This window comes from Stomoxys calcitrans, chromosome 3 (genome assembly GCF_963082655.1).
Source record: "Stomoxys calcitrans chromosome 3, idStoCalc2.1, whole genome shotgun sequence".
NCBI lineage: Eukaryota > Metazoa > Arthropoda > Insecta > Diptera > Muscidae > Stomoxys > Stomoxys calcitrans.
This window is the reverse complement of record NC_081554.1, coordinates 92,915,435-92,939,585: the sequence shown is the minus strand read 5'-3', so window position 1 is coordinate 92,939,585 and position 24,151 is coordinate 92,915,435. Positions and strand designations below refer to the sequence as shown.

At 40.4% G+C, this 24,151-nt stretch overlaps 1 protein-coding gene across 1 annotated transcript in view; it reads left to right on the top strand.

Annotated features, from left to right (window-relative positions):
- The first annotated feature begins 6,017 nt into the window (after window positions 1–6,017).
- The window catches only part of LOC106084098 (uncharacterized), a 39,226-nt gene continuing 21,092 nt past the window's right edge, over window positions 6,018–24,151 (top strand). The window contains exons 1-2 of the mRNA XM_013247573.2: window positions 6,018–6,347; window positions 6,529–7,107. Of these exons, the coding sequence (XP_013103027.1) occupies window positions 6,231–6,347; window positions 6,529–7,107 (696 nt within the window). The 5' untranslated portion in view covers window positions 6,018–6,230. The remainder of the gene's footprint in view (window positions 6,348–6,528; window positions 7,108–24,151) is intronic.

The following is a 24,151-nucleotide window of genomic DNA, read 5'->3' as shown; positions in this document are numbered from 1 at the left end:
CAAAATATATATATTCTCAATCGTCTGCACATTTTAAGTCAGTCCATCCACATTCGTCCGTCCGTTCAACTAAAGCGTACGAACGAATGAGCCTATATGCTTGAAATTTTTCACTGATACTTGTTATTATTGTAGAAGATCGTTGGTTTTTGCAAATGGGTCATTTGGTTCCGATTAATTTTAATTTATAATACTAAACATATTTTCAAATATGTACTTAATAATTGTTTCGTACCACGTTTTTGAGAATCGATTTCACAAACTGTTCGAAAACTGAGCTTATTCAAGAAACGGGTGCAAGTTTTCAATATTTTTATAGCCTACACTTCTCGTGGGAACAGCGAAAAGAGATAGACACCTTAATAAGCATACCGATCGTCTCAGAATCACTTTCTGATTCGATCATCTATGTCCGTCTGTCTGTCTGACCTTCTTTCCATTTCAATTTATCGTCGAATTTAGTAGAGAAGTCTTTTTTAGCCTAAAGACGAAGTCTATTGGAGGTGTCATTTGCCAACCAATTCTCTCGAAATTTAACACAAATTTCTTAGAAATCGGTTCAAATTTAGATATAGCTCCCATATATATGTACCATCCAATGTCCCGATTTTGGTTGAAATCGGTTCAGATTTAGATATATAAATCTGAACCGTTGTGTACGATTTTGACTAATACTGCTATAACTTAGTTTTTAACTTAACTTACAACTTAACTTTTGATCGACAGTTTCTAATATGCATCTTGTTGTTGTTATAGCCATATGTCTATATGGGAGCGATACTCGTTAGGCTCTTATAGTAGAGCAAGCTAGCTCCGATCCAAAGGACCGATCGCCGCGGGCACATGATGGCCATTGGTTATTTAATGACACTAATAACTAGTCATATTAAGCTTCATGGGTACCTAGTATTTATCCAAAATCCTGTGCCGCCCGGCATCTTATTGAGACTCTCCGCTCAATACCTCTGATTGTCCGCGACTGCAGTGGCAGCTACTCCATATGGAGCATTCCACTTTCCAAAACCTGCGGACGCGTCATGTAGCTCGCAGCTAAGCTTCTCGTGACAACGACGAACACCACGCTGAGAAAAAAATTAGGCAAACACTTTTTTATTCGTAGGATGAGAGCGAGCCAAAAGCCAAAAACTTAAAAAATATGCTATCTAAATTTAATTTTGTTTTTAGTAACGGACAAGGCCATCCGTTTCAAACTTTGAACGCTGATTGACTCTTATCCCAGATCGGTTTATATGGCAGCTATATCAGGCTATATACCAATTTAAACCATACTTAACACAGTTGTTGGAAGACATAACAAAACACTCCATGCAAAATTTTAGTCTAATGGGATAAGAATTGCGCCCTCTAGTGACTCAAGAAGTCAAAATCCCAGATCGGTTTATATGGCAGCTATATCAGGCTATATACCGATTTAAACCATACTTAACACAGTTGTTGGAAGTCATAACAAAACACTTCATGCAAAATTTCAGTCAAATGGAATAAGAATTGCGCACTCTAGTGGCATAAGAAGTCAAGATCCAAGATCGGTTTACATGGCAGCTTTATCAAAACATGGACCGATATGACCCATTTAAAATCCTAGCTGACCTACACTAATAAGAAGTATTTGTGCAAATTTTCAAGCGTCTAGCTTTGCAAATTGCAAGTTTTGCCCATAAACATTCCACTAAGGAACAGGGGCAAACTTATCACATATCAAAGAGTGAAGTCCGATTCAAGTTTAAGTTCAATGATAAGGGGCCTCCTTTTTATAGCCGAGTCCGAACGGCGTGCCGCCGTGCGACACCTCTTTGAAGAGAACTTTTACAGGGCATAGTACCTCACCAATGTTCTCGCAAGGATTTACTTTACTCCTTCGAAGTTAGTGTGCTTTCGACAGAGATATGAGAGAAGTATCCCCTGTTCCTTAAATGAATGTTCATGGGAAATTTAGTAGTAACAAGACTCAAAGTTAAGGATTTATTTTTCACCAAAAGGAATGTTCCCTTAAAATTTAGTAAAATTGATCATCTTTAAATTAAGTTTGCTAATCTTTGCCTGGAATCTTTGAAATTAGGATAAACTTTTTTCAGTACACACAGATCAGAGCTCAAAGTTCCAGCCTGTATCGTGCTCATAGTTATCCTGTACTGGGATATATGATATGCCTCTTATTTTTACGGAGTTTCATCGGTACCGGTTTGGATTTAAATATAGCTCCCAAATATAGATTTTCGTCCGATTTTAACTAATACTGCAATATTTTAGTTAGTTGATAACCGATCCTTATGTAATGAGGCACAAGGTTTCTCTAATGACTTTTCTGATCACTGAGTAATTTTATAGAAACCGGCTCAGATTTAGCCATAGCTCTCATATATATATATCAGTATTCTAATACCATAAATTAAAGGTTGATTTTTTAGCTATTATCTTTTTTGCAACACTGGTTTAAACAGCTCACGCCCGTTTTGTTTCACTGTCAAACATCTTCAGCCTGGTCTATAATTTAACCATGAATCGTCTTACAAACGAACAACGCTTGCAATTATTAAATTTTATTATTAAAATGCGTACTCACCGCCGCTTCTTCCATTCCATCGACGAAGCTCATTTTTGGCTCTATGTGTACGTAAATAAGCAGAATTGTAGATTTTGGAGTGAAGATCATCCAGAAGCATTGCAAGAGCTACCAATGCATCCAGAAAAAGTCACAGTTTGGTGTGGTTTATGGGCTGGTGGCATCATTGGACCGTACTTCTTCGAAGATGATGCGAATCGTAACGTAATTGTGAATGGTGTGCGCTACCGTGAGATGATATCCAACTTTTTTTGCACAAAGTGCAAGGGCTTGACTTGCACGATATGTGGTTTCAACAAGAAGGTGCCACATGCCACACAGCACGCGTAGCAATGGACTTATTGAGAGGCGAGTTCGGTGAACATTTTATTTCACTTCGGGACCGGTCAACTGGCCGCCAAGATGGAGCGATTTAAAGCCTGGTGGCATCATTGGACTGTACTTCTTCAGAGATGATGCGAATCGTAACGCAACTGTGAATGGTGAGCGCTACCACGCTACCAAAATGCAAAAGCATGACTAACATGATATGTGGTTTCAACAAGACGATGCCAGCAGAGCAGCGAGTTCGATGAATATTTTTTTTACGTTCGGGACCGGTCAATGTGCTGCCTATATCGTGGGACGTGAAAGCGCATGTCTATACAGATAAGGAAGACAACATTGAAGTATTTATTCGTGAGATACGGGCCGAAATGTTGAAAAAAGTATGCAAAAATTCATAGTCACGGTCAACATTTGCATAAAATAATTTTCAAACATTAAATTATATGGACCGAACTATCGATTTAATCAAAGATTTCATAAATTTTTCTGAATTTTATGTGTTTTTTTGAAAAACTTGACAATAGCTCTTAAGAAATCACTCTTTATTATGATATTAAATTTTGTAAAATAAATGTATAAGTAGCTACCGGTTTTCACACATTTAGGGCCTTTGCTCACACATTTATTAAACTCTATAACTCCTAAAATATATATACGGATAATGGTAGAAATTCTACATATCTAATTAAAACAAATTTCAATTCCGACGATTTAGCCTGCATATGGTGTAGGGTATCAAAAGGTCATATTTGACCGACTTTAGCTCATCCTTACTTGTTAAATATGCAAATGCAGAAACGGCTGAACCGATTTCGTGGTGAAAATAGGGTACTACATTTTTTGATATCTGAAGGGGGAGCGGACCCTCCCCCTTACCGTAATTTTCAGAAACGCCAGATCTCCGAGATAGGTAGTGCGATTTAAGCGAAATTTTGTGTGCTCTCTTAAAATAACCTACAAAAAAATTTTGGTATCCAAATTTCGGATGGGGTACCTAAGGGGAGAGTGGGGCGCCCCACCCCAAAACCTACCAAATACATATATACACCAATCACGACAATATGGGACTCAAATGAAAGGTATTTAAGATTAGAAAAAGTATCTGATATCCAATTGTTGGACCAAGTGTTTGGGGGACCATCCAACCCCCAAAACACCCCTAAATCGGACATATTTACCAACCAGGGCAATATGGGACTCCAATGAAAGGTATTTGCGAGTAAAATACAATCTGATATCCAAATTTGGGACCAAGTTTCTAGGGGTCCACCCCTTGGCCAAAACACCCCAAACAGGACTTATTTACTGACCATGGCAATATGGGGCTTAAATAAGAGGTATTTGAATGTAGAATACGAATCTAATATCCAGATGTGGGACCAAGTGTTTGAGGGGCCGCCCATCCCCGAGAACATCCCCCACAGAAGACAAATTTACGACTATAGCAATATGGGGCCCGAATCTGATAACAATGTTTGGGACAAGTATGTATAGGGCCACCCCAACCCATAACACTACTCAAATAGGAAGTATTTGCTGACCATTGCAATATGAGGCTCAAATAAGGGGTATTTTAGAGTATAACACGAATCTGATATATATTTTCAAAGCCAAGTCACTGTGAGGCCTCCCCATCCCCTAAAACACCCCCCAAACCGGTAATGGAAAATGGAGCTCAAATGAAGAGTATTTGGGAGTAGACCATGAATCTGACATCAACATTCGGGACCAGCTATCCATGGGACGTCTCACCACAATAACAACCCCAAGTAGGATGTATTTGCTCACCAAGACAATTTTGGTCTTCAAAACAGTGGAGCTCGATATTCATAGTTTTTAGGGCCCATACCCCAAACCGGACATATTTGCTGGTTTTTTCAATAAGGGGTTTAAATGAATGGTATTTGAGATTAAAAAACCAATTTGATATCCAATTTTGAGGCCAATGGCAATATGGGGTTCAAATATATGAGAATAGAGCATATTGCTGATTTATTTTCAGGGCTTAGTGACTCCCCAAAACACCCCTAAATCGGGCATATTTACCGACTATGTCAATGTTGGGCTTCAATGAAAGGAATTGGGGGATAGAACAAGAATTGATACCCTCTTTCGGGATCAATTTTCTGGGGGTCTACCCTTTTCCCAAAATACCCAACAAATAGCAATTTTTAACTAACCATCGCAATATGGGGCTCAAATAAAGGTATTTGGGAGTAGAATACGAATTTGATATCCAAATGTAGGACCATGTATTTAAGGTATCACCCCTTCCCCAAAATACCCCCAAAGGTTAAACATTTTTCGATCATGCCAATATGTGGCTTAAATAAAAGGTATTTGAGATTAGAAAACGAATTTGATATCCAATTTCGGGACCATGTGTTTTGGGGACGCCTCATCCTGTAAATTCCCCTTCAAAACCCATGGCAATATGGGGTTTAAATAAATGGTATTTGAGAGAAGAGCACGATGCTGATACTTTTTCAGGGCCAAGTGCCTGGGGGACCGCCCGAAAACACCCCTAAATCAGACATCATGAGAATATCGGGCTGAAATAAAGTATTTTAAGAATGCAGTACACCTTACATCCAAACTTAAATTCGTAGACCAATAAAGATCATATGGGAGTAAGATAAAGGCACATATAGTGTTAAACCAAAAGATCTTTTATTGTCGAAAATAAATATTACAAGGAAATTTTTTCTTACATATAAAGTAAAAGAAGGCGCTGCGGAGCGGGCCCGGTCCAGCTAGCCTTGTATAAAAATATCAACAAGTATCAACAGACACACTTCAACAATTAAAATCATTACCAAAATTGTTGAGCATCAACTCTTTTCACATACAAATTAAGTTATTGAATTTTTCTCGCAGTGATACTTTCTGTGCTCATGCCGTAAAGAAAAATTCATCTCAGAGAAAAAATGGCAATTATATTTTTTTTTAACCTAACTTCTCCAACTGTCCTCGCATATCGACTAACAAAACAAACAATTGCCCTTAAGGAGTGAATGTATGAAAATGGAATTTATTATTTATTGCTGACCGCCAACTCGCTTGAGTTCATTCGCAGAGTATACGTCGAAATTGAACAAACGTACGGTTAAAATTGTGAGCATTAGCGTGACAACATCGCAAACCTTGGCACTAATATAAAATTGAACGTTTTAGTGTTTTTGTTGTTTTGTTGAGTTATCCTGCTGGTGCGCATATTTGCCACGCAAAAATAATACAGTGACAACGAAACGGTTCTGAATGAATCTGCACCAAAAGCATGATTTCGTAAAAATTCCTAATAAATTTGATCATGATTTAAATGATGGGCTGTAACTCGTCCATGGATACAAACAGTGTTTTAAATGAACCCCTGGGAGGTGCAGGCGCTGTAAGCGGACTGAATCTGCCACCCTCACAGTGGCCTTTGACGCAAACGGTAATTAAAGCCAGGTTAATTCCATTGCAATTAATTGGACCACTCATATCCAAGCCAACTGCGTAGTTGTTCCCAAAAAAATGAAACTTGTCACTTTAATTAGAAACGGACATGCGATTACAATTTTCGATGATATCTCGATTAACTTCCGCTATTGTTGTGTTTGTGTGTGTTTTTTTAGAATCACGCGGAAGTTGTGTGCGAATTTGTGCGACTGGACGAGACCATCGGTAAGTTGGAGGGAGCATGCCCTGGGCCAAGACTGGCCACATGTGAGGCCTGGATAGAACATTTACAAACTCGTCGAAATGAGTTGCTCGGCTTGGACACGGTACAACTAAAGTCGCCAAACGCAGGAAATGGCACCACAGCCCCTGTCACTGCGTTCGACCAACCCCCCACAGTATTGCCTTCGCACATTATGGACGACAATCATCGAGAAATGTATATTGACGGCTTTACAGCCGAGCAAGCATTGCCCTATAACAACAATAATGCAGTGGCCATTCGAGCCAGTGGAGGTGATAATTCGATTGGCCAACAACCATCTAATGGCTTTCTTCCGCTTCCTGCAAAACGCATGTCAAGCCAAGGTGCCGCAGCTAGCAATGGTGGTGGTGGTGGTGGTGGTGGTAGTGTTGTGACTGCTGGCAATGGCAACATGGGCAAGGGCGATGGTGGTGCCATAGGCAATGGTGTGCCTCGTCTATTTCCTTCGAATAATTTGGTGACAAAAACGCCTTCACAGGATTTAGTTAATGTGAGTAATGATCAAACAAATTGTCCCTTATAATTTCTATATTTTATTCGTTGGACTCTTGCTGGTTGTTTTGTGTTTAACTATTTTGTTTGAACACAGCACTATGCTACAAACATTTTTAAGCGTGCTGGACTAGCTGAAGTACTGTGAATTATGTAAGATTCACTTTGACAATCCAAATTCCTCCAAACAACTAAACAAATGAATGAAAAATTGATCGAAAACAATGCAAATAAATGATGTGCTGCCGCATAAGGACCACTGGATAAGTGATGCATTAGCTTGTACTTTCACATGTAAGGGTGAAGGGATACAGTAAAGCACAAACTGAAGAGTTTGGCGTTATCAAACCAACTTTTGATATGGCCATTTCTTTGTCAAAGCTTAAACCGAAACACCAAAATACAGCCAAATCAATCCTGAAGTAGTTGTTAAATACTTCAAAATTACAAATAGCCTCGTCTTCTCACGATCTGGATCCCCCCATAGGATTTTCGCCATCCTACCGACCGTTTCGCTGTTCCACAATGTTGCATGCGCTTTCGTCGCCCACTCCCTTAACTTGGACTGCGTCTACCCGAAAGGCCTCGGGTAAACCAAGTTTATTGACGGCAGAATCGTCTGCTCTTTCATTCCCCATTACTCCGTTATGGCCCGGCACCCAAACAATGCGGATTTTGTCATTCTCAGAGAAGGCGTTAATCTCCTTCTTACACTGCAAGACTGTTCGCCACCTTACCGTACTGGTGGTTATTGCCCTTATGACAATTTTACTGTCGGTAAAGATGTTCACACTCGACGTCCTTGCACCACACCACTTCACGAATTCCGTGATCGAAAGCACGCTAACTTTCGAAGGAGTAAAGTTAGCCGCTTGAAATTTTGCACAAATACTTCCTATTAGTGTAGGTCGGTTGGGATTGTAAATGGGCCATATTTGTCCATGTTTTGATATAACTGCCATATAAACCGATCTTGGGTATTGACTTCTTGAGTCTCTAGAGTGCGCAATTCTTATCCGATTGGAATGAAATTTTGCACCACGTGTTTCGCTATGATATATAACAACTGTGTCAAGTATGGTTCAAATCGGTCCACAACGTGATATAGGTGCCATATAAACTGATCTTGGGTCTTGTCTTGAGCCTCTAATGGGCGCAATTCTTATCCGATTGGAATGAAATTTTGCACCACGTGTTTCGCTATGATATATAACAACTGTGTCAAATATGGTTCAAATCGGTCAAAAACCTGATATAGCTGCCATATAAACCGATCTTGATTCTTAACTTCTTGCGCCACTAAATGGCGCAATTCTTATGCGATTTGAATGAAATTTTGCTCGAAGTATTTTTTTATGATATCTAACGACCGTGCGAAATATGGTTCAAATCGGTCTATAACCTGATATAGCTGCCATATAAACCGATCTGGTGACTTGACTTCTTGAGCTTCTAGAGGGCGCAATTTGTATCCGATTTGGCTGAAATTTTGCATGACGTGTTTTATTATGACTTTCAACAACTTATTCAACCAAATAAGGCTCAAATCGGTTCATAACCTTATATAGCTGTCATTAAACCGATCTGGGATCTTGACTTCTTGAGCCTATAGAGGTTGCAATTATTATATGATTTGCCTGAAATTTTGTACGACGGATCCTCTTATGACCATCAACATACGTGTTTATTATGGTCTGAATCGGTCTATAGCCTAATACAGCTCCCATATAAATCGATCTCACTATTTTACTTCTTGAGCCCCCAAAGCGCGCAATTCTTATTCGAATTGGCTGACATTTTACACAGGTCTCCAACATATAATTTAATTGTGGTCCGAACCGGACCTTATCTTGATATCGCTCTAATAGTAGAGCAAGCTATACCAAGTGTATCTCACTGTCCTAAATTTCAGGGAAATCGGACAAAAATGGGTCCTGTATGGGCCCAAGATTTTACATTGAGAGATCGGACTATATGGCAGCTATATCCAAATCTGGACCGACCTAGGCCAATTGAAACAAGTAAAAGCGTGCTAAGTTCGGCCGGGTCGAATCTTGAGAACCCACCACCATGGATTCTGCTAAAAAATTTTACAAAATAAATTTTGCTGAAAGGCATAATTTTATTCTGCATACCAAACTTCTGTCAAACCAACAAAAATTAAAATTTCTAGGAACCGAACAAGAATGATAAGTAGACCGGTTTGCATGGGAGCTATATAAGGTTATAGATAGATTTGGACCGTATTTGACACAGTTGTTATAAGTAGGGATAGAAAACCGCATGCAAAATTTCAGCCTAATCCGACAAAAATTGTGGCTTCCAGGGGCTCAAGAAGTCAAATCGGGAGGTAGGTTTATATGGGAGCTATATCGGCTTGTAAGGGCTCAAGAAGTCCAATCGAGAGATCGGTTTATATGGGAGCTATAACAAGCTATAGCCTGATTTCGACCGTACTTAGCACAATTGTCAGAACAGAACACTACGTGCAAAATTTCAGTCAAATTGGGCAAAAATTGCTGCTTTCAGAGGCACAAGATGCCAAATCGGGAGATCGGTTCATATGGAAGCTATATCTAAATGTGAACCCATTTACAGTCCCCAACGACCTACATCAATTTTAAGTATCTGTGTAAAATTTCAAGCGGCTAGCTTTACGCGTTCGACCGCTATCGTGATTTCGACAGACGGACGGACATGGCTAGATCGACCCAGGATGTCGAAACGATCGATATATATATGTATACTTTTTGTGGTCTTAGACGAGTATTTCGAGGAATAACTAGATTAGTATAGCGCCATCCTACGGTAGTGGATATAAAAAGATGACGAAGAGCCTAACACAACTCATTGTTTAAAATTTCAGCGAAATCGGATAATAAATGCGCCTTTTATGGCCCCAAGACCTTAAATCGAAAGATCGGTCTATATAGCAGCTATATTTAAATCTGAACCAATCTAGGTTAAACTCACTGTCTGAATTTTCAGCAAAATCGGATAATAATTGTGGCTTTTATTAGCCTAAGACCTTAAGTCGGCGGATCGGTCTATATAGGGACTATGTCAAGATATAGTCCGATATAGCCCATATACGAACTTAACCTGCCTATGGACGAAAAAGGAATCTGTGCAAAATATCAATTCAATATCTCAATTTTTAAAGACTGTACCGTGATCCCAACGGACGAACACACGGACGGACAGACACAGAGACATCGTTAAATCGTTTTGCAATTTTACAACGATCCGAAATATATATACTTTGTAGGGTCGAAAATGGATATTTCGATGTGTTACAAACGGAATGACTAAATCAATATACCCCCTATTCTATGGCGGTGGGAATAATAACATCACAATAAATAATGTTGAAGATTTCCCTATCCGTTCAAAAGTTCCAGAATTATTTCATAATTTCTTGATTTTAGACCACTGTGCGACATTCAAAAGTATAAAAAAAATTTATTTGGTTTTATTTCCTACAGCACGAAATAATAATACCCCTCCTATGCTGCTCTAGTTTTCTTTATATTAAAATATTGTAGGACAGTGCAATATACTAATGTTCCATAGATCAAATTTTATTTGATTTGTTTTATACTTTGGCCTTGTATTGGGGCTATGTGAGAACTAAACAAATATAATTTACATTTACGCCCACCCCTGCTAACATTCGTGTTATTTCGTTTTGCCATCAACCACTTCGGTTGCTCTGCTCTATTTGTTTGTATTGGCAAGGATATTAATGATTAACTGGAATCCCCAAAAGATTTTTGTTAAAAAAAAAACCTTAATGACTACTTGATTTGATTAGGCAACAGTAATGGGGTAAATCTACACTTCCTTAAGGACATAGTGAAGCTCAAAGTTAAAGTCGTATGAAAAAAAATCAAATATAAAACAACTTCTCAATATGGGGTAGAGCATGAATAGATTAAGGCGCTAAGACAGAAGCATTAGGCCTCTGAAAGTTCCAATATCGACTTCACTCTATAGTCTCACAATACCAATATACTTTAATCATTCGAGCTCTGAAAGAAAATGCCCCAAGAGTAACTTAATGGCTTATACTTACTTATTTACTTTACTTTAATTGGCTATGACAGAATATTTGTTCCACTAGCCTAACTTAGAATAGCGTTCCAAGCGCCTCGATCTTCTGCGCCCATTCTAAAATCTCTGACACCAAGTTTCGAGGTGTCTCCCACCACTTGATCTTTCCATCGGGCTTTTGGTCTTCCCGGTTTGCGTGTACCAGCGTGTTTACCTTCAAAAGACTTCTTTGCGGGAGCTTCTTCATCTATTCTGACAACATGACCTAGCCAACGCAGACGTTGTATTTTGACGCGTGTAACTATGCTATAGACGTCATACAGCTCGCGGTTCATACGACGCCTATATTCTCAATTAACTCAAACTGGTCCATATATTTTACGAAGAATCTTTCTCTCAAATACTCCAAGCACTACCTCATCTGCTTTCACAAGTACCCATGCTTCAGAACCATATAACAGCACGGGTAGTATCAGTGTCTTGTATAGTGTAGTCTTGGTCTGTCGAGAGGTGGTCTTGTTTCTAAACTGCTAATACTGGCATCTGTTTGCCAGTATTCTTCTTCGCTTAATCTCAAAACTGGTCTCATTCGTTTCAATAACGGCGGTGCCGAGGTAGATAAAGTTACTGACTGTCTCAAAGTTGTGGTTCCCAACTTTCTCCATTTTCTTTATCTGCTCGGTTATGCAAGGCTTTTTGGGAGTAGAAACCATCCATTTCGTCTTATCTTCATTTACTGCCAGACCCATTTTCACTGACTCTCTTTCGATTCTTTCAAAGACTGCCGTTACTACTTCCGGTGACCGACCTGTGATATCGATGTCGTCGGCATAGGCGAGTAGCATGTGTTCTCTTGTGATCAATGTGCCATATATATTCACATCTGCATCTCGTATAATCTTTTCCAGTAGGATATTAAAGAGATCACACGATAGGCTGTCTCCTTGTCTGAAACCTCGTTTGGTATTAAATGGTTCCGAGAGATTCTTTTCTATTCTTACTGAGGAACGCGTATCAGCAAGAGTCATCCTGCAGAGTCTTATTAATTTTGGAGGGATTGCAAACTCAGACATGGCTTGAAATACCTTTGAACATAAAGAAGTATCGAAGGCGGCTTTGTAGTCAACAAAGAGATGGTAGGTGTTGAGTTCTCCTTCTCGAGTCTTTTCCAGGACTTGGCGCAGTGTGAATATCTAGTCTAGGGTGGATTTACCAGTTCTTAAGCCGCATTGATAGGGCCGAATTATCTCATTGACTTTAGGTTTTAATCTTTCACAATGTACGCTCGAGAGTATTTTGTATGCGATGGGGAGGAGACTTATTCCTCTGTAGTTGGCACATTCCGTCTTGTCTCTTTCTTGTGTACGGGACATAGTATGATAAGGTTTCAATCATCGGGTATGCGTTCTTCTAGCCAGATTGCGCAGATAAGCTGATGCATACGCCTTATCAGCGTGTCGCCTCCGGTCTTAAATAGTTCAGCGGGTAACCCGTCGGCTCCTGCTGCCTTGTTGTTCTTCAGTCGGGTCACTGCTACTTGGACCTCATTCTAACTAGGAGGTTAAAATGGTTCTATACCATCATCAGGGATTGGTTCTGCGGTATCCTCTTCGCCGCCAACGTCGGCAACTAGTAGTTGGGTAAAATGTTCTTTCCATATCCTCAGCATGTTCTCTATGTTAGTTACCAGATTTCCTTCTTTGTCTCTGCAGGAGGATGTGCCTGCACCAAAGCCGTCGGTTTGATGTTTAACTATTTGGTAGAATTTCCGGACTTCATTCTGACTCCTGTACGTCTCAATTCGCTCACATTTACACTCACGTCTTTCCAATTTATTTTTCTTTCTTCGGATACCTCTCGTTCATCTGGCGCGTTGCTACTGATTGCAGGGTTGCTCTATATGCCGCATTCTTAGCTTCAGTAGCATCTCGACACACTTGGTCGTACCATGGGTTTCTTGGAGGAGGCTTCCGGTACCCAAGTTCGGATTTCGCGGCATTTTCCATGGAGTGGGCAATAGTTTGCCACTGCGCCATTACATCCTCGGAACAAGGAGTGCTTTCATCAAGCAGTTGGGTCAGTCGAGTGGAGTATGCCGCTGCCATTTGTTGTGTTTGCAACTTTTCAATGTCCAGTTTCCGTGCAGTGTCAGATCGTACTTTCCTAACCATGTTCAAACGGGTGCAAACCTTTGCTGCAACGAGGTAATGATCCGAATCTATATCCAAGTGCCTTTGTGAATATTTTTATGTTAAAATCTGTTGCTATTAACTACCATGTTTTTTGCCGCGGCGAAATCTATCAGCCTCAACCCATCTCGTGGAGGCTAAACTTTCCGACTGTTGGACCAAAAATGTCTTCCTTCCCTATCTTCGCATTAAAATATCCCAGAACGATTTTAATATCGTGGGCGGTGCAGCGGTCATATTCTCTCTTTGGGCGCTCGTAGAAAATATCCTTAGTCTGTTCATCGGGGCATGGGCACAAATAAGGCTGATGTTGAAGAATTTGGCTTTTATGCGGATTGTGGCTAGCCTCTCAACCACCGGAGTAAAGCTGGAGACAAGGTGTTTTAGTCTCCGACTAACCACAAATCCACAGCCAAATTTATGTCTCGTGTTATGGCAGCTATAGTATAGTTCGTCACAGTTTGGTGTTGTAGTGACACCATTCCCAGTCCATCGCACATCCTGTAAGGCGGTAATATCTGCCTTGTACTTCTCTAATACATCCGCTATAGCGTATACTGCACCTTCTCTATAAGAAGTGCCGACATTCCAGGTGCAGATCCGCAAATCATGTTCCTTTTTTCGTTTGCGTGGGTCGTCAACGTTGAGGGGTCCGTTTTTACTATTCCTTTGTTTCTCATGGTAGTTCTCATAGATTTCCGGGGGCGGGTTACTGGCCCAGCGGCCCAACCGCATGGGTTTTGTGCGATTGTACATGTATCCCTCGTTGTGGCGAGCCGCTTGCTCCAAGATCCGACGCTCGCCTCCAGCCGCCCTTAACCTGGAAACAGACGCTGATGTTGGCCATTGCTTATTTGAAGGCGCCAATAACTCGCCTTATCATCTGGAGTCTCATTGGCACTGAGTATTTAATTAAGAGCCAGTGCCACCTGACCCCTCACTGAGACTCTCCTGTCGAAAATTGCTGACTGCCAGCAGCCGCATTTGCAGCTACTCCGCATAAAAACGGAGCTTTCCACCATCCGCAACTTGTGGACGCGCCCGGTAGTTTTCAGCTAAGCTTCCCATGATAACGATGGACACCACACAAGTCGAAGCTCAAGGTTCCAGCCTGTGTGGTGCTCATAGTTATCATGTGTCGGCCGGGAACTTAATGGTTTATAAGCAATGCAGAACTTGATTTGCTTTGAGGTAACTTTTTCCCAAATTTTCTTCGGGGAAATTATTAAGACACTCAAGGATAGCTACGATAGTGTTATCCATTAGGCGGTTGATGATCTGCTTCTGTTTCCAGTGGAGCGGTAGATCTAGGGTCCGGCAGTGGTGGTACGGCAAACAAAAGTAATACGGACCCAAGAACAGGGACAGTTTGGTGATGGTAGTTGTCGACAAGAGAGAATAGCAGGGTTACATACCTAGGAACGATTGGAGTGAGATAGTCAATACTCCGCTGTCCTTGCCGAATCTCCATCATTGTAAGGCCACTTCGGCGGTAATAAAGTTTCAGCCTTGGCGAAAATACTACAAAAGTGGTCCCTCGGCTATACAGAAGAAAGGCGGATTGGAAAAATTTCTGTACGACTATCCCTTCTAGACCAGAAAAGGAAGTGAAAACTGCTGAGAACATAGACATAATGGTCAAGCGGATCACGAAGGCCCTGAATGACTCGCTTGTGTCAGCATGTCCTTGTGTCAAGCCAAGGGGCAAACAGCGACCACCATGGTGGACCCCAGAACTGGTTGGTCTAAGAAAGGACTGCAAAAGACTCTTAAACAAGGGCACCACACGATTGGGACGTCTACAAAGCTGAGCTAAGAAAATACAAGGGCGTGCTGAGAAAGGCTCAGATCAAATCCCGGGTGGATTACTGCAACTCCATGGAGGATACATCTGAGGCCTCTAGGCTAAGGAAGATCCTATCCTCGAGACCTATTACGGTGGGATACATTCAAAAGTCGGAAAATATATGGACAATGTCTAGTGAGCAAACTCCAACGGACAACGTGGAGGTAGAAGAGGTTGTCACTGGTATGCATTCGTCGGAAGTTATTGGGAAAATTATATCTGAGTCGAAAATTTTTTGGGCGATAAAAATATTCGAGTCCTTGAAGTCTGCAGGCCCTGATGATGTATCACCGGATGAATTACAAACTGTGTGCGACAGACTGACTCCTTGGCTTAGGGAGATATACTCGGTTTGTATCAGCATGTCGTATATGCCTGTGGGATGTAGGGACACAAAGGTCATTTTCATTCCAAAAGCAGAAAAAACATACGATACGAAAGCGAAAGATTTTCGCCCTACTAGTTTGTCATTCTTCATGCTGAAAACTCTCGAGAGTTTGATAGAAACATATCTTAGGGCAAAGATCCCTGAAGATCGCCTGTGTCGGCAACAACAAACATGTAGTAAGGGTAAGCCCACTGAAACAGACCTTCACGTCCTTGTCGCCTACGTAGAGGTTTCTCTCGCTGTCAAGGAAGTATAACGATGACTCAGAATCACTTTCTGATTTGATTGAGCTGTGTCTGTCTGACCGTCTGTCCATGTTAATTTGTGTACAAACGATCGGCTCCACATTTGGCACATACATTTTGTAGCGTAGAGACGAAGCCTATTTAAATTGGAAAAAATAGGTTCAGGTTTGGATATAATATATGTTCGTCAGATTTTGGGTAATTTGCAATATTTTGAACATATTCGCTTGAAAATCTATACGGATTGTTTAATAACCCATCCGAAAACATCCCGCGAGGTCCATCAAATTGATTCAGAATTAGATATAGTTCCCACTTTGTACTTATAGGGTAGGTGTGGTGTATTATTTATATTACCTACTAAAATATGCATTACGGCAGGCTTGGGATCTGTAGATCTAAAATGATGGGTCAGCAGATGAACACCTCAAGGAGGTGTACTGTCTCCTCTACTTTGGAATGTAGCCATTAACAATATATCATTGTCCCTGGAAGAAATAGGTGTAAAAGTGGTCGCGTATGCTGATGACTTGGCAATTGCGGTTAGTTTCCCAGCACACTTAGAGAAGTACATCAGGAAGCTCGGCGTGCCTTGGCGTAAATCCGTGACGGACAGAAGTAGTTCTTTTCACCAGGAGATCCAAGTAACCCACAATGGCTACTGTCTCCTTAGAGGCAGAGAATGTTACATTTACTGAAAGCGCAAAATACCTGAGTGTTTTGCTGGACAGCAAATTGAACCTCAAATCCAACATTTTAAAAAGGGCAAGAAAGGCAACTCTTGCCCTATATACCTGCAAGAGAGCCATTGGCAAACGTTGGGGGTTTAGACTGCGTGTCATGCACTGGGTATATACTGCAGTTGTCAGACCAATAATGCTATATGATGTTTTGGTCTGGTGGACGGCGCTTTAAAAGTCCACCTACTATTCAATACTCAACCGGATCCAAAGTATGGTTTGTTTGTACATCACAGCCGCACTGAGGACGACACCATCTGATACAATGAATTTAATGCTACACCTAATGCCTCTGGACATTATGGTGAGACAAATTGCTGCGACCACTGCTGTGAGGCTAAGAGAACTCTGTCTTTGGTCATGTGGCGGCTACGGAAGCTGTGTCATCCTTAATCCAGGAAGTGTGGATTACACCCTACCTGAGCGCTTTTGATAAAAGTCATATCGAAAAGGTTACCCCACCACTGCAGTGTGTATCAAGCGGAGATCCTTGCAATTAAGGAAGTGGTGGAATGACTAATTTGTAATGTCATTACGACGATTGGCATAAATATCTTCTCAGACTCCCGGGCAGCCATTAAATCCCTGGAGAGCGTATTTCTGAATTCAAAAACCACCATCGACTATCGCAGATCTCTTAACGAAATGCCTGACCAGTTCAATATTCACCTGTTCTAGGTACCGGGTTACAGAGATATTCCAGGGAATTGTAAGGCGGACGAGCTTGCGAGACTAGAAACTACCCTACACATTCCAGGGATACTGAATTTGTGGATATACCTCTAGCGACATGTAAGCTAAGTTTTCAGGATCAAACCCGAACGTCAACGAATGATAGATGGTCAAAAAAAAGGGGGCTGCTAGCATTCCAAAACTATGTGGCCTAATCTAGACTAGAAGAGGTCTACTGCTTTGCTGTCATTAGCTAGAACAGACGTCTCAGTCATTGTGTCCGTCATGACAGGTCACTGTCTAATCGGAAATCATGCTGACAGACTGATGGTTGTCAGCAACGATTATTGCAGAAGCTGTAAGGACATCGAAGAAGAAGATATTATAGAACACCTTCTGTGCGAGTGTCCCGCACTGACAGTCAGAAGAGGTTCCACTTTAGGTTCTCATTTCTTTGAGAACCTGTCTGATTTGGGGGATTTGAACATTCGCAAGTTGTTGGGCTTTTTAAAACGATCTGGATGGTTCAACGGTAGGAACTAGAAGGCAATTTCCTTCTTCTGTTCCTGTGGTATCACAATGGACGAAAACGTCTAAGTGTTCACAACTTTAACAATTTGTAGCCATAAAAAATCAGATTTTGCTCACATTTTTAAAGTTATGTCATACAAAAATAACATACTAGTATGGTAGCAAAATTGATTAATCGTGTGTAAATTGACAATTGTGGCCCACATAATGAAATACCAATGATACATAAAAAGTGGCATGTCATAAGACAAGAACAGGTGGTGTGATAGAGCTTTTAGCATCGAATAATTGGTTGTTGTTATGATTTAGTCCATAAACATTGTTCCGGGTCGCCCATGGCACCTGAACTTGGGCAATCTGAATCAGTAATCATTGGTCCTTCAGTAAATGGGCTTCTTTGTAGTGGGTAATGGTCTCATCGTCTGCTCCCTGTTCTTTAGTTTTTCCTGAATTGAGTTTTTCGTCACTGCACTTCCCGGTTATTTTAAAAATTAAGATATTTGCCTATTCTAGTCTTCCGAACCTTGAAAGAGTCGCTGTTGGTTCCATCGACGGGTCCCTTTTTGAAAGGCGCATTCTTCTCGTTAGGCTATGTTGAGTTTCCCGTGCTTGCGTTGCCTAATTATTTAATTTTAGGTTCTTTTCATATCCTATTCTTTCCAATATTATGAGAGTCAGTAATGGTCTCGTCATTGGCCCCCTGTTCGTTAGGCGGTATCGAGTCACCAGCCACTGCATAGCTTAGTGTTTCAATTTGAAGATCCTTGCTTGTCCTAGTCTTCTCAATCTTGAAAAAGACAGCCTTGCCCCCGTAGAACGACATGCCTTTAGCCCTAGCCAAACTTGTCACGCATACTTGATCAATGCCCACCTCAAGGAGAGTTTCTGCCTCCTTTTCCTACCATTTCTCCGCGACCAAACCTAGGTTTTGCTTGCCTAAGAATCCCAGCTTGCGATCCCTATCCCTTGATGAAGACCGTCGCCTTTGTGATGGAGGTGGCAAAATATCGTTTGCTCTATAGATAATATCGATATTTTACTCTGGCGTAAGAGGGCAGCTCCTAACCTTTTCTTGCGACCCTTCCGTGATGGCTGCGCCATCCATTTTTAAGTCGCAGTCCTCCATAAAGACTCAGGAGCCGTGAGCGCTTCCTTCGTCCATCCTGTCTGGAGTCTCCATTGCGGAAGGGCTGGCTTGGTCATCCCAGAGTATTTGTAAGCGGGGAGCTTTTATTCTTTTTCAGCGTTTTAGCAATGTTATGCTCTTCGGGAGATCTGATTCTTTTCCAGCTTCCGTAGAAGTGCTTTGAATGTCAGTTCTATTCCTTCCAGCATCATGCACTTTCGCACGATTGCGCTGCTGGTGCATTCTCCTCAGTCTCCTTCGTTGTGCCCCGGAATGCTTTCTCGGTCTTCTTGTAAGTTTAGCAAAGCCCTCGCTTACTACTGCCGTCATCCCGCTGTCCTCATCTCTTAATTGGGCGGCGATGACTGTTTCATTGACACTGTCGCTGTCTGAATCTGAATGGGAAACACCAACTTTACTTAAAATATGGGAATGAACTGCGGGTACCTCTGTCTTATCCGTCTCTTCATCATTTGTTATTCTGACAGCGACAGCCATGGTCGGCTGATATGCCCATTTGGGGGTATTTGGGGGTGAGTCGACCTCCCATTATTTGGACCATATTTTCAATTTACTGCCGGATACTTTTCATTTGAGTCCCATATTGATAGGAACGTCGAATATTTCTGTTTAGAGGATTTTTTGGGTTGGGGTTGCCCGCTGGGTACTTGGACCCAAAATTTAATATGATTTTCATTTTCCAGTCTCCAATACCTTCCATTTGATACCCATATTGTGCCCATCAGTTCTCCGATATCTAAAAATTATATAACCTATATTTCCTTTTTTTGATTGTGCGGAACAAACAAACAAACCGAGTCTCATATAGTCATGATGGGTCATATGCCCATTTGGGCAGTTTTCGGGGGATGGGGTGACCCCCTACACTTCGATCTGATTTTGTACGCCAGATTCGTAATCTGAATACCTTTCATTTAAGCCCCATATTGATATGGAAGACCGATTTGTCTGTTTTTAGACATTTAGGGGTCAAAGCGACTTCCTGGATACTCGGACCCAATTTTTAATACCATATTCATAATAAACTCTTTAATAACTTTCATTTGATATCCATATTGTCTTTATCGGTCCAGTTATGATTTTGGGGGGTATTTTTGGGTAACGGGGAGGGTCCGCCTCCTTCCGATATGAACAAATTATAAAGCACATTTCTCCTTCCTGACCATATTCGTAATCTACTTCCAAATACCTTTCATTTGAGTCCCATATTGCCATGATCGTCAAATAAACCTTTTTTAAGTAGTTCTGCGGCTGGGGCGGCCCTCCAGATACTTGGACCCAACTTTTATTATGAAATTCGTACTCTACTCTTGAATAACTTTACCCTATCGCTCCACTTTTATTTTTGGGTAGTACTTTTGGGGTAAGGGGGAGGGTCCGCCCCCTCGCGATATCAAAAAGGTATATAGCCTATGTTTCCTTCCAGACCAACCTACACAATCTGTGAAAATTTCAGGTAATCGGTTCAGCCGTTTTTGAGTCTATACGGAACAAACAAACAAACACAAATTCAATTTTATATATAAGAAGATTGTACATCTCTTATTTGTATTATCTAATGCATTTTTATACCCTCCATCATAGGATGGGGGTATACTAATTTCGTCATGCTGTTTGTAACTCCTCGAAATATTTTTCTAAGACCCCATAAAGTATATATATTCTTGATCGTCACGACATGTTAAGTCGATCTAGCCATGTCCGTCCGTCTGTCTGTCGAAAACACGCTAACTTTCGAAGGAGTAAAAGAGAAGCCGCTTGGAATTTTGCACAAATACTTCTTATTAGTGTAGGTCGGTTGGGATTGTAAATGGACCATATCGGTCCATGTTATGATATTGCTGCTATATAAACCGATCTTTGATCTTGATTTCTTGAGACACTAGAGGCCACAATTCTTTGACTGAAATTTTGCATTAAATGTTTTATTATGACTACCAACAACTGTGCTGAGTATAGTCGAAATCGGTCCATAACCGGATATACCTGTCATATATACCTATCTGGGGTCTTGACTTCTTGAGCGTCTAGAGGGCGCAATTCTTATCCGATTTGTTTTGTTTTGTTATGACTTCTAACATCTGTGCCAAATATGGTTGAAATCGATCCATAAACTGATATAACTACCATATAAACCAATCTGGGATCTTGATTTCTTGAGCCTCCAGAGGGCGTAATTATTATCCGATTTGGCTGAAATTTTGTCTCATGACCTTCAACATACGTGTTAAATATTGTCCGAATCGGTCTATAAATTGATACAGCTCCCATATAAACCGATCTCTCTATTTTACTTCTTGAGCCGCTTTGGGGCGCAATTCTTCCTCAAATTGGCTGAAATTTTACACAATGACTTCTACTATAGTCTCAAACATTCGAATCAATTATGGTCCGAATCGGACCATAACTTGATATAGCTCCAATATTATAGCAATTCTTTTCTTTTATCCTATGTTTGCCTAAAAGGAGATATTGGGAAAAGAACTCGACAAATGCGATCTATGGTGGAGGGTACATAAGATTTGGCCCGCCGAACTTAGCACGCTTTTACTTGTTTTATCTATAAACTGTGCAAATCATGATAATATCTCTATTCGTTTCGATTTTATAATCCCTATTATATACAGATTCAATTTACAACAACCTTAACCTTTTCAACGGTGTCAACAATTTTTCAATCAAATGGTCCCACAATTTCTAAAATACCTACGATACCTACACTTAATTTTTCAAAAAACAAATAAAATGGCGTTAAGTTCGGCCGGGCTGAACTTTTGATACCCACCACCTCGGACATATATGTAAACCACCTTTAGTCATAATCCGATGAAAACTGCATAATTTATGTCGCCAAAGCAGCTATATTGAAATATGGTCCGATTACGACCAAATTAAGCGCGAACATTGAGTGGTCTAATAAGTACAAGTCATTGTTCAATTTGTAGAACAAAATATTGGTCTTTTTGGTAGCTATATCCAAATATTAGACCGATCCGAAGCAAATATGACACGGATATCGAAAAGTCGAACATAAGTCACTGTGTCAAATTTCAGCGAAATCGGATTGTAAATGCACCTTTTATGGGGCCAAGACTTTAAATCGAGAGATCGGTCTATATGGCTGCTATATTCGAATCTGGACTAATCTGGGCCAAATTGCAGAATGATGTCGAGTGGCCTAACACAACTCACTCAATTTCAGCAAAATCGGATAATAAATAATTAAAAATTTTAGCAAAATCGGATAATATAGTCCGATATAGCCCATCTTCGAACTAAACCTGCTTATGGACAAATCTGTGCAAATTTTCAGCTCAACATCTCTACTTTTAAAGACTTACCGTGAATTCAACAGACAGACGGGCGAGCATTGCTAGATCGTCTTAGATTTTTACGACGATCAAGAATATTTATTCTTAGTAGGGTAAGAAATGGATATTTCAATGTGTTGCAATCGGCATGACAAAATGAATAACAATATGAACGCCAATCCTTCGGTGGTAGGTATAAAATGTGTAGGGTTTTACGAGCTCTATGTTTTAAAAAAACCAGGCCGATCGGCCCATAAATGACTCTTTGGCAAGCAATTCGAAATTTGACGTGTTTGAAGTGACAACAATGCCGCATGGATCAGCCTCTGGCCCCAAATTTTGCATACTTATGGTATTCGTTCAAAATTTTCAGAATTATGTCCAATTTGGCAACACTGTGTATATACTGATATATATGTCTATATACTGATATAGGACCCTTTCAAACAGTTCGCCCGATATAACTACAATAATTACCGAATTGATTGTTGTAAAAGAATTCGAATAAGAACTGAGTTAATGAAGGCAAAATTTTAGCGGAATCCTTGGTGGTGTATACTCTAGATTCAGCCCGGCCGAACTTAGCACATATTTACTTGTTATTGTTGTTCATTTTCCACATTATACTTTTGGTATATACATATGTATGTACAAAGCACCATTGCACTTCAAGTCTAATCACTTCTATGTTTATTTAGTCTATCTTCGCCGGCGGGGTAAACATTTCATGTGTAAATATGCTTAGCTCCAAACATACATGAACAGTTGGTAGTTCAATTATTGTATATTCATTACTAGCTCGCCCGGTGCTCTTTGCTACACCCTAAAATTGCTTTTTGGAAGTAAATTTTTCTGTAAACATTTAGTGGTAAAGACATTCAGGGCTATGGGTTCGCTTTCGATCCACATTTTACACATTTATTGTATTGGCTATCGACTTTCAAAATCATATTACAAAGCTAACAAATGGGATACAACGTTTTCAAAGATCCGATCAAGGTTCTTCCTGTGCCTACCCAAATTTGTTGGCAAAAACTGTACTCTTCTACCAAATATCTTTCATTGGTGTACTATTCTGTCCTGGACCGCCTTCATGTGTTTTTATACCCCCACCATAGAATGGGGGCGGTATATTAATCTAGTAATTTCATGTGTAACACCTCGAAATATTGACCTGAGACCCTATAAACTATATATTTTCTAGACCATCTTGACATTCTGAGCCGATCTAGCTATGTCCTTCCGTCCATCCATCAAAATCACTATAGCGTTCGAACGAACGAAGATATCTGCTTGAAATTTCGCACAGATACTTCTTATCGACAGTTTTGATTTTTTTCAGCCGATGTGGCTAAATTTGACACAAAAACTTAGGTTCTGACTTATCAGTGTTGACCAAGATCAGTGCCGAGTACATCAACATTTTTATATGCTCCTACGAAATTTTGAAAGAACCTATCTTAAGTAAAACTTTCCAACGATTTCAAAAATGGTACGTGTGGAAATGTCAGATTTGTAGTTTGGGGATGTTCAAAATTGACCAATTTTCGATTAAAAAAAAAAACACACACACACAATTTTTAGGTAATTTGGTCCGATTTTAAGTGCAATATCTCGAAAACTATATAAGGCATTGCAACATTTTATTTTTTCTAATGATGGATACACTAAATAAATGTAAAATTATCTAAAACAAGTAAAAGCGTGCTAAGTTCGGCCGGGCCGAATCTTATATACCCTCCACCATGGATCGCATTTGTCGAGTTCTTTTCCCGGCATCTCTTCTTAGACAAAAAAGGATATAAGAAAAGAGTTGCTCTGCTATTAAAACAATATCAAGATATGGTCCGGTTCGGAGCACAATTAAATTATATGTTGGAGACCTGTGTAAAATTTCAGCCAATTCGTATAAGAATTGCG